General features: G+C 37.1%; 1 protein-coding gene across 2 annotated transcripts in view; it reads left to right on the top strand.

The window, feature by feature from the left end:
- The window catches only part of ephb4a (eph receptor B4a), a 103,046-nt gene that overhangs the window by 66,344 nt on the left and 22,495 nt on the right, over positions 1 to 14,207 (top strand). The window contains exons 5-9 of one of the 2 annotated variants that reach the window (XM_056458810.1): positions 2,300 to 2,455; positions 5,553 to 5,888; positions 6,461 to 6,585; positions 8,967 to 9,135; positions 11,988 to 12,084. In XM_056458810.1, coding sequence (XP_056314785.1) covers positions 2,300 to 2,455; positions 5,553 to 5,888; positions 6,461 to 6,585; positions 8,967 to 9,135; positions 11,988 to 12,084 — 883 coding nt within the window. Of the gene's footprint in view, positions 1 to 2,299; positions 2,456 to 5,552; positions 5,889 to 6,460; positions 6,586 to 8,966; positions 9,136 to 11,984; positions 12,085 to 14,207 lie in introns of both variants that reach the window. The other variant, XM_056458809.1, reaches the window with a different exon arrangement.

Genomic DNA, 14,207 nt, shown 5'->3' with positions numbered 1-14,207 from the left:
CAGAAAAACTAAATTATTTTAGTATTTAAAGGTTTAATCTTCTTTCTAGACCAAATATTCAAGTAATTATTAAATCAAGAAACGTTTTCTAGACCATTAAAAATGGTCAAAATGAAGTTATTTTTCTCTTAAAATGAGGTTAATAATCTGCAAGTAAGGTACGCAAAATAAACTAGTGTTTCTTTATGTTGACTAACCCCACTGGCTGATTATGTAGCTTGTTTTAAGGAGAAACACACTTAATTTGACCGTTTTCTTCCCTTGTCTAGAAAGTTCTTCTTGATTTAATATGTTTTAGATAATTGGACTAGAAACAAGGAAAAAATGTCTAAATAAGAAAGACTTCAATGCTTTTTTGCATTGAAGAGGGAATATTTACAACACATTTTCTGGCACTTAGAAAATAAAAACAAGTATGAAGAGGTTAAACAGTTCTCATTATTATAGGTGTGTATGTGCCTTGTATTTCTTATGTTGTGGGGACCAGATGTCCTCTGTTCTCAGTCATTTAGCAGAAGCTTTCATCCAAATCTCAGATCTCAAAAATGAGAGGTTTTGTCTTCTTTCTAGACCAAATATTCAAGTAATTATTAAATCAAGAATCATTTTCTAGACTATTAGAAATGGTCAAAAGTATTTTATTTTTTTTCTTAAAACGAGGTAATGAATCTGCAAGTAGGGTAAGCAAGTGTTTACTTGTGTTTACTCACCACACTGGCTGATTATTTAACTTGTTTTAAGAAGAAACACTAAATTTTAACAGGTTTTTTACTTGTCAAAATATTCTTCATAATTTAAGTAGTTTTAGATATTTAGACAAGAGGCGATATTCACAACAGATTTTCTGGCACGTAGAAAAAAACAAGTATAAAGAGGTTAAAAAAGGATCATTATTATAGGTGTGTGTACCTTGCATTCCTCATGTTGTGAGGACCAGATGTCCTCTATTCTCAGTCATTTAGCAGATGCTTTCATCCAAATCTCAGATCTCAAAATGTGGAAGATATTAGGAGATCCGGCATAAACACTGCAAAACAAAATTATTTTAGTATTTAAAGGTTTAGTCTTCTTTGTAGACCAAATATTTAAGTATTTATTAAATCCAAAACATTTTCTAGACCATTAGAAATAGTCAATTTTTTTTTTTAATCATTAAAACGAGGTACATATCTGCAAGTAGGGTAAGCAAGTGTTTACTTGTGTTTACTTACCACACTGGCTGATTATTTAGCTTGTTTTAAGAAGAAACACTAAATGTTAACAGGTTTTTTACTTGTCAAACAATTCTTTGTGATTTAATAAGTTTTAGATATTTGGACAAGAGGCAAAATTCACAACAGATTTTCTGGCACTTATAAAAAAATTAGACCATTAGAAATAGTCAAAATTTGAAAAAAAAAAATCATTAGAACAAGGTAAATATTCTGCAAGTAGGGTAAGAAAAATAAACTAGTGTTTTTTTATGTTTACTTACCACACTGGCTGATTATTTAGCTTGTTTTAAGGAGAAAAGGACTTAGTAAAAAAAGGCGTCAATGCTTTTTTGCATTGAAGAGGCAATATTCACAACAAATTCAAGTATGAAGAGGTTCAACAGTTCTCATTATTATAGGTATGTGTTTGACCAACATTATGAAGAGTAAATGTGTGCTTGTAATATGTTCAGGTATAAAGTCTCTGTGTCTATACCATGTCTATATAATGAGGATCCAAAGTTGTCCCAAACAAAGAAAAAGTCATTAGCTCAGTATAAAAACCATTACGCATATGGAAAGTCCTCATAATGATAGGTATAGCAACATGTCTGAGTAATGATTGGCTGGGAAAGTGGGTTTGTTTTGATAATGCAGCACTTTTTTCTTTAACCTATTGTTTCTTTGTTGTGCCCTAAAGTCTATGGTGGTCCCTGTTTATTTTGCTTACCCCACTGGCAGATTATTTACCTCGTTTTAAGGAAAAATTAAATTTTTACTGTTTTTTAATGGTCTAGAAAATGCTTCTTTATTTAATATTTTTATATGGACATATTTGGACTAGAAACAAGATGAAAATATTTTTCCTGCAGTGTTTATGCGCAATATCTTTATGCATTCCTCATTGTTGAAATCCCCTTGGATGAAAGCATCTGCTAAATGACTAAATGTGATGTAATTGTCACAGACTAGCATCAAAAACACAACACACACACACTGCTTTTCAAAAGGTAAAGGTTATAATGTGTTCTGAAGGGTCACGGAGCATCGAAGACTGTACTCGGTGTGTTATTTTTAACCCTTTCTGCCTGTGTGTTTGTGTGCAGCTTGTCCTGTGGGTCTCTTCAAGATGGGTTCTGGTACTGGTCCGTGTTCTGTGTGCCCTGAGAACAGTCAGACCGGAGAGACGGGTTCTGCTGCGTGTGTGTGTCGCTCTGGGTTTTATCGCGCTCTGAGTGACAGTGCAGATACACCCTGCACACGTGAGTACTGCTAATCTCTTATCTACATACATGGAAAAAAGAAACGTGAGAATTCTCAGTTACTCTGGATTTATTTTGGTATTTGAGTTTAGGTAAAATGATAATATGCTTTTTTAAGAAAAGAAGTTAAAACATTGGTCCAAACATGAATATGAATTAAAATGGGCAACCTTTTTGTTATTTTGTTAAAGGAAATGTCATCAGTAGATTCATTCATTCATTCTCCTTCAGCTTAGTCCCTTTATTCATCAGGGGTTCCCACAGTGGAATGAACCGCCAACTTATTTAGCATATGTTTTACACAGCTGATGCCCTTCCAGCTGCAACCCAGTACTGGGAAACATCCATACACTCTCATTCACACACTTACACTTCGGCCAATTTAGTTTATTCAATTCCCTATATGTGTTTGGACTGTGGGGGAAACCGGAGCACCCAGAATAAACCCACGCAAACACAGGGAAAACATGTAAACTCCACACGGAATTGCCAACTGACCCAGCCGGGGCTCGAACTAGCGAACTTCTTGAGGCGACAGTGCTAAGCACTGAGCCACCATGTGGCCCGTCATCAGGAGTTTAAAGAATAAAAAAATGTTTTACTCACACAATTTTATATGAGAGTTTGAGTAAAATTAGTTTATCTGGTTTATTTATTTATTTTATTTCACCTTTCACTTAACAAAACATACCCTAAGTCAGTGTTTCTCAACCATGTTGCTGGAGGACCACCAGCACTGCATGTTTTGGATGTCTCCTTTGTCTGTCACACCCATTACAGGTCTTTCAGTCTTTGTTAATGAGCTGATGATCTGAATCAGGAGTGTTTGGTTAAGGAGACATTGAAAATGTACAGAGCTGGTGGTCCTCCATGCAACGTGGTTGAAAAACACTGCCCTAACATATTTCAGATTCACAAAATGTAGACAGCACCCTCTAGTGGATTTTTCAACTGAAACGTGCAACGAAATGCACCTTATAGTGGCGAACATCACATTCATTCATTCATATTCTTTTTGGCTTAGTCCCTTTATTAATCTGGGGTTGCCACAGCGGATGAACCGCCAACTTATCCAGCACATGTTTTACGCAGCGGATGCCCTTCCAGCTGCAACCCATCTCTGGGAAACATACATACACTACGTACAATTTAACTACCCAATTACACTACCCAATTCACATGTACCACATGTCTTTGGACTGTGGGGGAAACCGGAGCACCCGGAGGAAACACACGCAAATGCAGGGAGAACATGCAAACTCCACACAGAAACGTCAACTGACCGAGCTGAAGCTCCAACCAGCGACCTTCTTGCTGTAAGGCGACAGCACTACCTACTGCGCCACTGCGTCGCCTGAACATTACATACTATGTCTTAAAAACTGAATGATAGAGTTAGATGCGCACCATATAATGTTTTGACATTATTATCAGCACATTAGCTGATTAAGTCTTATAAATAGTTTGCAGGTACACAGGTTTTTTTTTTTTTTGGTAAAAAAATAATAAAGTTTTAATTGTCTGTGATTTAATAATATTCAGGTTTATTCCACCAAATATTTTTATATTTATTTTATTTATTTAACTTCTGTTATTCTGTTATTTATAAGTTATTGTGGTAAAGTGCGCTGTAAACATGAATACGAATTAAAACATGACAGCTTTTTTTGGTTATTTTGTTACAAAATATTTCACATTCAAACAAAAATGTTGCCATTTAGAACTTTCTTTTAATGTCAGAAAATGACAATTAAAAACAATCAAGTTTTCGTTTGCTGTCATTTAAAATCAGGGTTATTCCACCAAAAACAGGTTATTTCAATAGGCTGGTCTTTGTGAGTTGTGCATATACAGAATTATTATGTATATTGACCTTATTATGTATAAAACTTGTATATTTCCCCCCCAATTTCTATTTAACGGCGAGAAGATTGTTTTCAACACATTTCTAATCATAATAGTTTTAATAACTCATCTCTAATAACTGATTTATTTTATCTTTGCCATGATGACAGTAAATAATATTTGACTAGATATTTTTCAAGACACTTCTACACAGCTTAAAGTGACATTTAAAGGCTTACCTAGGTTAATTAGGTTCCTTATGTTAATGGTTAGTTAATGTAAATAGTTAGTGTAATTGTATAACGTTGGATTGTTCTGTAGACTATCGAAAAAATATATAGCTTAAGCGGTTAATAATATTGACCTTTAAATGGTTTTAAATAAATTAAAAACTGCTTTTATTTTTTTATTCTAGTCAAAATAAAACAAATAACCTCTATCAAACCTCTTCAGCTGCTTCAGAACGCAGCAGCACGAGTGGTCTTTGATGAACCCAAAAGAGCACATGTCACTCCGCTACTCACCCGTTTGCACTGGCTGCCAGTTGCTGCTCGCATCAAATTCAAAGCTCTGATGTTTGCTTACAAAGCGACCTCTGGCTTTGCTCCTTCATATCTGCTCTCACTTCTGCAGATATATGTGCCCTCCAGAAACTTGCGTTCTGTGAATGAACGTCGCCTCATTGTTCCATCCCTGAGAGGGAAGAAATCACTTTCCCGAACTCTCGCATTCAATCTGCCCAGTTGGTGGAATGAACTCCCTAACTACATCAGAACAGCAGAGTCACTTGCTGTCTTCAAGAAACCACTAAAAACTCAACTGTTTAGTCTCCACTTTCCTTCCTAATCTTAACTGCATCTCTGGCTATACCACTAACTGTACTCTCTCTCTCTCTCTCAAAAAAAAAAAACCTTACTAATGCTTTGCTTCTTAGACTTTACACACCTGAAACTTGTCTATAGCACTTACTCACTGCTGCTCTTATAGTTGTGTAAATTGCTTCCTTGTCCTCATTTGTAAGTCGCTTTGGATAAAAGCGTCTGCTAAATGACTAAATGTAAATGTAAATAAGACTTTCTCCAGAAGAAAAAATATTATAGGAAATACTGTGAAAAATTCCTTGCTCTGTTAAACATCATTTGGGAAATATATAAAAAAAGAAAATTCACAGGAGGGCGAATAATTCTGACGTCAACTGTGTAAATGCATGGAGTATTACAGAGGCATGAGGTGTTTTCGTTATTGTGTTCAGGTCCTCCGTCGTCTCCGCGCAGCCCCGTCCCTCAAGTCAACGACACGTCTCTGACTCTGGAGTGGAGCGAGCCGTTGGACAGCGGCGGCCGCTCGGACCTCAGCTACAGCGTGGAGTGTCGGATGTGCTCCACCCCTGGGAGCCCCTGCACACTATGCAGCGACGGTGTGAATTATCGGCCGTCCCAAACAGGGATCCAAGGCCGGCGTGTGAGCATTTGGGGTCTGAGACCTCACACCACCTACAGCTTCACCGTCATGGCCCTCAACGGGGTCTCCGCTCAGAGTCAACAAGGGCCTGCAGGAGAGACCATCAACGTCACCACCAGCCCCAATGGTGAGAATCCGAAACAGCAGGTTTTATACCACAACAATTCTTTAGTGTGGTGTAGGGCCTCCTTTTGCGGCCAATACAGCATGAGTTGGTCTTGGGAATGACAGATATAACTCCTGCACAGTGGTCAGAGGGATTTTGAGCCATTCTTCTTGCAGAATAGTGTTCAGGTCACTGTGTGATGCTGGTGGAGGTAACCTTTTCCTGACTCGCTCCTCCAAAACAGCCCAAAGTGGCTCAATAATATTTAGATCTGGTGACTGTGCAGGTCATGGGAGATGTTCACCTTCACTTTCAGGTTCATCAAACCACTCTGTCACCAGTCTTGCTGTGTATTAGTGCATTATCAACATTGTTTAAACCATTGGGTGCACATGTTCCTCCAGAATGGTTGGGTAGTCCTTGGCAGTGACCCAGCGCCTATCTAGCACAAGTATTTTGCGTAGGGAATGCCATGATATTGCAGCCCAAACCATCATTGATCCACCCCCGTGTGGCTTGTCAAGGAGCTGACGAATGACTGTTGGAAGTTTTAGTTGAGTGTTTTCATAGCTTGCATGTTTGTGTCTATGCAGTTCCTGTGTTGGTTTCGGGTGTAAGGAAGAGCACAGCCACTGAATCCAGCCTGACGCTGTACTGGAACACTCCCACCCAATCACACTATAGGATCCTGCAGTACCAGATACGCTACTGCGAGAAGGTTAGTATTTCACTATGCAACAATACATAATACTGTAATGCATGTTTGAAATTGGGGCGGCACGGTGACTCAGGGGTTAGCACTGTTGCCTCACAGCAAGAAGGTCGCTGGTTCGAGTCTAGGCTGGGCCATTTGGCATTTCTGTGTGTAGTTTGCATGATCTCCCTGTGTTGGTCCGGGTGCTCCAGTTTCCCCCACAGTCCAAACACATGCGCTATAGGGGAATTGGGTTACCAAAATGTGTATGTGTGTGTGTGTGAATGTTAGAGTGTATGGGTGTTTCCCAGTAATGGGTGGCAGCTGGAAGGACATCCACTGCGTAAAACATATGCTGGAACAGTTGGCAGTTCATTACTCTGTGGCAACCCCTGATAAATAAGGGACTAAGCCGAAGGAAATCAAATAAATGCATGTATGGCATGTTCAAAGCATGTAAAAGAAGCTGTACTTGCAGATAATGTAATGTAAATGACGTAAGAGGTCAAATAAAAGACTTTAAGAGAATGTGATTTTGTCATTGTCTCTTAACATAATTACATAAAATTTGTAAATTAAATTAAAGTTTGCTTTATTATAATGCTTTATTATATGGTGTTACACTTTCCATTTGGTGTTACACTTTTGGTGTTACACCTTTTACACAATTACACTATAGTAATTACAATTAATTATTAGTGCTGGGCAAAAGTTATTTGTGATTAATCGCATATAAAATAAAAGTTATAGTAGACTAGATATTTTTCAAGACTCTTCTATACAGCTTAAAGTGACATTTAAAGGCTTAACTAGGTTAATTAGGCAAGGTTAGGGTAATTAGGCAAGTTATTGTATAACGATGGTTTGTTCTGTAGACTATCGAAAAACAAATATTGCTTAAAGGGGCTAATAAGTTTGACCTTAAAATGGTTCATAAAAAATTAAAAACTGCTTTTATTCTAGTCAAAATAAAACAAATCAGACTTTCCTCAGAAGAAAAAATATTATCAGACATACTGTGAAAATTTCCTTGCTCTGTTAAACATCATTTGGGAAATATTTAAAAAAGAAAATATTTAAAGGGGGTTTAATAATTCTGATTTCAACTGTATATAATGTCAAAATAAATGGTAACACTTTACAATGTTTATTAATCATTTACTAACTCATTCTGAATGATCCTAAAAACCCTCAACTACTTTTAAATACAAGTGGTTTGTAAATAATGCAATACTTAATTTAGTAATGAAAAATAAATCATTAAAGTATGAAAGTACAATTATTAAGCACATTATAAATATGTTTGTAAGTCAAGAATACAGCATTTGTAGCTGCAGTTATAAACTGCTTACTAACGCTTATTAATGTAGAGTTAATGCTTAACAGATAATGAATTCACTATTTGCTAATGCTTAATAAATGATTTATAGTGTGTAGTTATTATAAAGTGTTACCAAATAAATGTTATTTTGGATGCAATTAATTGCGATTAACCCAGCACTATTAATTACATGCAAATAACCCAAATCTTAACCTGAATTCTAACCCTAACCCTTTAGTAGTTAAATCAATAGTTATGCTGTATCAAGGACACCTTAAAATAAAAGTGTTACCTTAGAAGCTTTACGGTGCTTTTTTTATTCATTGGTAAAATATTTTGTTGTATTGACTAACTTAAGCTCATGTGAAGTATAAATAAATAAATGTATATATATATATATATATATATATATATATATATATATATATATATATATATATATATATATATATATATTCTGTACTAAATTGAAACGTCTTCATTAATGTGTAACCACAGATCAGTTTGAATGCATTACATGTAATTTTCAATAAATATTACGTCATATTTTCATTTAATATGAATGTTTGTCATCATATTCAACAGCATACGTAAAGTCAAAATAGATCATTATAAAGTTACATATAAAGATGTAATTAGTCAAATAAAAAAGGAAACAAAACTAGGAAGCATCAGTTCATTGAATGTAATTCTAATTTAATTCAACTGTACTAAATTTGCTTCAATAAACATTCAATTAAGTATCAAAATATGCATTACGTTCACTCATACGTATATTCTCTAGTGATAAAATGAATTTTGCGTACATTCAGGACATATCACTTTTGATCACAGTGCATAAAACCACCCAGGATTTACTCTGGATAATGTGTTTTCTCCCAGTGTAATTCACTATGCTTTTATACCTCCATCTCCTCTGTTTTTATAAGCTCTCCCTATATCTCTCTTCAGTTTTCTCATGCTTGTGTTTATCGATCTCTCTCTGTGTGGTGCAGCTGTTTACACTGCAAGCGTGCCAGACTAATTAACAATTAATACATTCAAACGCCTCACAGAAATTATTAAAGGTGTTTTCTCGTGACAGGAGCGCGGATCTGAAGAAAACTCCTGTCATTATATGGAGAGCAAAAACAACGAGGTGGTTTTGAGTGACTTGCGAAGGGCCACGCAGTACGAGGTTCAGGTCCGCGCTCGTACATTTGCCGGATATGGCAGCTTTGGTCAAGCCATCGTCTTTCGAACCCTTCCTGACGGTAAGAATTTTTATACGAAGCTATATAATAGCGTCCATTCCAGACTTAGCATAGGATGATAACTGGGATCAAGGTTTAGCATGGTTTGGAAACGTTAAGGTTTTAAAACCGCTACCATTTTCTGTTATACCATTCCTACTGTGTTTTTTTACAAGGATTTTATGTAGTTTTTTTATGGCAACAATATGTCCGGCAGAAAAAGCACCCTCAATATCAAAAGCTATAGGTCATCTAATGATTCATGAAAAATCTGAAAACAAATCGCTTAGAAATCAACATCCAAGCATGCTATAAACCTGAACAGTGCAGGGGCTTTACTTTATATCCACGGAAAAGAAAAATCTACAAAGATGCCTTTTCAAGTTGTAAGGAAACCTGTGTTTATGAAACTAATGAAGAAAGCGGAAGTCAGTGATTTATTTAAATTATGGCCCGTTTCCACTGACTGGTACAGTACGGTACGGGTCACCTTTATCATGTGCCTAAAGGGTACCAAGGGTACCCTTTTTGTGGGTGTGGTGTACGACAGAAAGTTTCAGTCAACGTCATTCTCGCTCGAGGAAATCTCACTCAAAATAAAGCTGTACGGGTCGTTCACATATCATATGAGAAGCACTTTTCGCAAAACAGATTCTTTATACACATAAATACTTGTGGTTAAATGTTCATCGCTAACTTTTCAATGAACATGAGTTGATTATAACTGCAGATCAGTGATGTGAAATAGCCTACTGTAACGTCTGCAGTTATATAAAATAAATAAATAAATGAACATATATGAACACATACAGACCCTTACGGTCTCCGATATGTTACCAATAACAGATAAACTACACACAGCATACATTTAGTCCTTATTTGGGTTCAAAAACAACACAGAATATAGCCCACAGTTTGTGCAAACCTCTCATAAGTGTCTTTAATCTTCAGCAGCACATGTAACCTCTGTTAGAGAGTAATTCCGTCATTCAAGGGTCACAATACTCCAAAAGGTGATGATAATAACATGGCAGTTTGTGCATGGTTCAGGTTGCTGTAACAATTTGCTCCTGTGTTTTGTCAGGCTTCTCCTTTGTTTTTTCGTGCACCACTCTCACGTTTGTCCTTTTTTTCTCTGAAAGGATCAGATGTCGAAAGCATTTTAATAATCTCACGCACGTTATTATCATCAGCTCAAGAAGTTCATTATTTCAAATATAGACACGATCACGAGCTCCCCGGAGAAAGTGAAACCGCTCGCGCTTTTAGACAGCCTTGAAAAAACAAAAACATGACATTCTTGGCTTTGTGGCTGCTCATCAAGATAACGGCAAGGTTTGTTTGAGTTTGGGTCGACCATGGCTCTTTATTATATGCATATAGTATTATGATGTTATCTCTAAGCTGTGTTTTTAAAATTGGCGGTTCCTTTGTTTTCATTCTGGCTAGCTCCACGAGCGAGTGACGTTTCTCTGTAAACCAATAGCCTTCAGCTGCGCGTCTAGCTCCTCTTTGGTACCCTTTAGGCCTCCTTGGTATCCTTTGCAAAGGGTTACCAAAAAGTGGTACGGTACGGTTCGCTTTTAGGTACCTTTTGACAGTGGAAACGCCCATGAAAGCGTACCGAACTGTACCGTACCACTCAGTGGAAAAGGGCCATTATTTAGACGGACATGTTTACTATTCCAAATTATTAAAAATGTTTCTTAAAATGAAATATATTTTGTTCAACGGAGAAAAAAAAGACATTTAACCCCAGACATTTAAACAGAACATATTTTAGAGCAGTAATCACAATACAGTTGGACTCTTAAACCGGCCCATGCCTATTCCAGACATTGAAAGTCAAGGGATTTTTCTAAATATTTTAGCCCTGGTCATGGAATCTTTCAGATTTTGAATTGAATAATACTTTTTACTCTAATGCAGTGTTTCCCAACCCTGTTCCTGAAGGCACACCAACAGTATACATCTTCAACCTCTCCCTAATTAAACACACCTGAATCAACTCATCAGAAGAGACACCAAAACCAGACATTAATGGGTCAGAGAAGGGAGACATCCAAATTATGTACTGTTGGTGTGTCTCCAGGAACAGGGTTGGGAAACACTGCTCTATACTGCATTTTTAAACCATGCTATTTTAGACGCCTAATGGTTTAGTTATGCTGTTTTCCAGCTTAATTTGATTCCTTTCAAACTCATTAACTGGCAGCCACCGAAGTTAAATGCAGTCAAATGCTGTACCTGTTAATTAAGGCTAACATGTCAGGATAATATACATTTGAAGAGTTTTGGATTGAATATGACCACTTTACAGAAGTAGATGACAGAAAGGCTAAATGTAAATTTGTAAAACTACAATCGAGCTATTACATATAAAAGAGGAAGCACTTTGTAGCCAAAGAAACAGTAAGTACTTTAGTTTGGTTTTTAAGTCGGCGCTGAGAGCCTGGTTTGTGCGCAGACATGTGTCCCGACCTCGAATCGTGGAACTTTCTCTATCCCCAGAGTTTCCGCGGGTTTCATATGCGGTTTTGTCTGTGTCAACTTATATGCTAACAAACATTATTTCACTCTTATTTTTGTCCACACTGATTAGATATCATAGAAATTCTTTTGAGTCAGTGAAAGGGGATTTTATATGTGTCTTAAATTGGATCTCTGAGTGTAGAGCTTGGTCATTTATTAGTGGGCAACATTTTTTGTTTGGGAAAGGCGTATTATTGATTTCTTTTTTCTCTCCTTGTGCAGATCGAAGTCAATTTTTAGTATTGTGTTTGTGTTGCACCTTTTGCCATTTTTAAAACCCCTCTCTGCTTCTCTCTCTGTGTGTTCCTCCATCTGTCTGCTTCTCTGTATTTCCCTAGAAGATGATTCCTCGTCTCCGCTGCTTGTTACTGGGATCCTGATAGCCATGGGGATGCTGCTCCTCATCATCGTCATTGCGGCGGCCATTTATTGTATCAGGTAAACCAACAGGCCAACAAGAAGACCAGATTGTGAGCTTGTTATAATTGGGCCGGCATGAAGCTGAAAGCTCCAGAGATTTGCACTGAATCCAGATAGCCGTCGTTCACACACCTCCTGTCCTTTAGCATGTGTTGTGGCTATTTTTAATAATGCCTCTAGTCAACAACTGATAAAACTCTAGAAATCTCTTATAGCACATTTAAGGCACGGTGGCTCAGTGGTTAGCACTGTCGCCTCACAGCAAGAAGGTCGCCGGTTCAAGTCCCAGCTGGGTCAGTTGGCATTTCTGTGTGGAGTTTGCATGTTCTCCCCGTGTTGGCGTGGGTTTCCTATGGGTGCTCCGGTTTCCCCCACAGTCCCCAACAGTATTATTAAAATAACACATTAAAGCTATTCATTTCCCCCCTAAATTAGATAAAGCTGATATGAAATATAGTAAAATTTGGGTCAAATAATTCAAATAAAGCTATTTTAAGCACTAAACCTACAGCTGAAATATAATAAGTTAAACAGTTTTGAAAATAAATGACTAAAAACTGCAAATGTACTATTAATATACACAAATATAAAGCATAATAATAACAATCAAATGCACCAATTCCGAATATTAATATAAAGCAGAACACTATGAACATAATGCAGCAATAACACAGCAAATGACACACCGCACCAGAATTGCACATGTTTTTTTTTCCTTTTAGCCACTGCAGAGTAAGTGGCAAAGAGTAATTCTGTGTGGGCCTAATTATATGGAATTATCTTGGAGTAGCAATGCCTTCATTTGCCTCAAGGCTTATCCGAAAGACCTGCTGCACCTTTCCAAAGTGATCACACTCTCCTAACAGTTATTTCAGCTGCATGCATAAGAGAGAGAGAGAGAGAGGAAGTAGAGACAGGATACAGTCGTCCCACCCCAATCTCCACAAGCCAAATCTGCAGAACAATAGTAGTGACCCTGGGGTGTAGCGCACACACATTTACACATGTACTAAGACAATGAGCATACTTTTACATTCACACACTCCAGTCTACATACAAACAGCCTGAAGTATTGAAATGTTTTACAGTAATTCTTTAGCTCATTTATTTCTGCTTTAAGGGTTTTAATTAAATAAAATTTCATTTATTTCACTTTATAATCTCCATTACTTTTGCAGTCATCCATTTTACAAACAAACGAGGCTCTCTAAATACAGAACAGAGTGATTAGCAAGTGTCCAAAACACAAATGAGGAATACAGAAGAATGTAATTGCTACTATAAAACAAAAATACTATAGTAATTTGTAGTAAATACTGTAGTGAACTACTTTTTGAGTATCTTACAACTCGGTTAACGACTGCTATATCATTCTGTACTACCTAAATTGATCTGATAAATACTGTAATGAATTCTGTAGTAGGGCTGCACAATATACCGTTTCAGCATCGATATCACAACGTGCCAATATGCAATAGTCACATCAATGAATCTGCAATTTTGACTTGTCATTATAATTAACTAGGCAATAGTTTAACTCTAGCACAGTAAATGAATCTATTTTATTTAAAGCACATGACTGTGTAAGAGTGGGCAACGCAGTGGCGCAGTAGGTAGTGCTGTCACCTCACAGCAAAAAGGTCACTGGTTCGAGCCTCGGCTAGGTCAGTTGGCGTTTCTGTGTGGAGTTTGCATGTTCTCCCTGCGTTTGCATGGGTTTCCTCCGGGTGCTCCGGTTTCCCCCCCACAGTCCAAAGACATGCGGTACAGGTGAATTGGGTAAGCTACAATTGTCCATAGTGTATGTATGTGTGTATGGGTTTCCCAGTGATAGGTTGCGGCTGGAAGGGCATCCGCTGCGTAAAACATATGCTGGATGAGTTGGCGGTTCATTCCGCTGTGGCGACCCCAGATTAATAAAGGGACTAAGCCGAAATGAAAATGAATGAATGAATGACTGTGTAAGATTTAAAGCTAATTTAATCAGTTTGGCACAACAGCAGGTTATAAAATTTGAAGCTTTAACAAAGATTAATTGAATTTTTATTACAATGAAGACTATACAATGTTTTGATTACCTTGTTATTTTACATTTGACCTCAATACTTCTAGAACATCCACAAATTCCTGAAGCACTGTCT

The sequence above is a fragment of the Danio aesculapii genome, chromosome 5, assembly GCF_903798145.1.
Source record: "Danio aesculapii chromosome 5, fDanAes4.1, whole genome shotgun sequence".
Lineage (NCBI taxonomy): Eukaryota > Metazoa > Chordata > Actinopteri > Cypriniformes > Danionidae > Danio > Danio aesculapii.
This window is presented reverse-complemented; position numbering and strand designations above follow the sequence as displayed.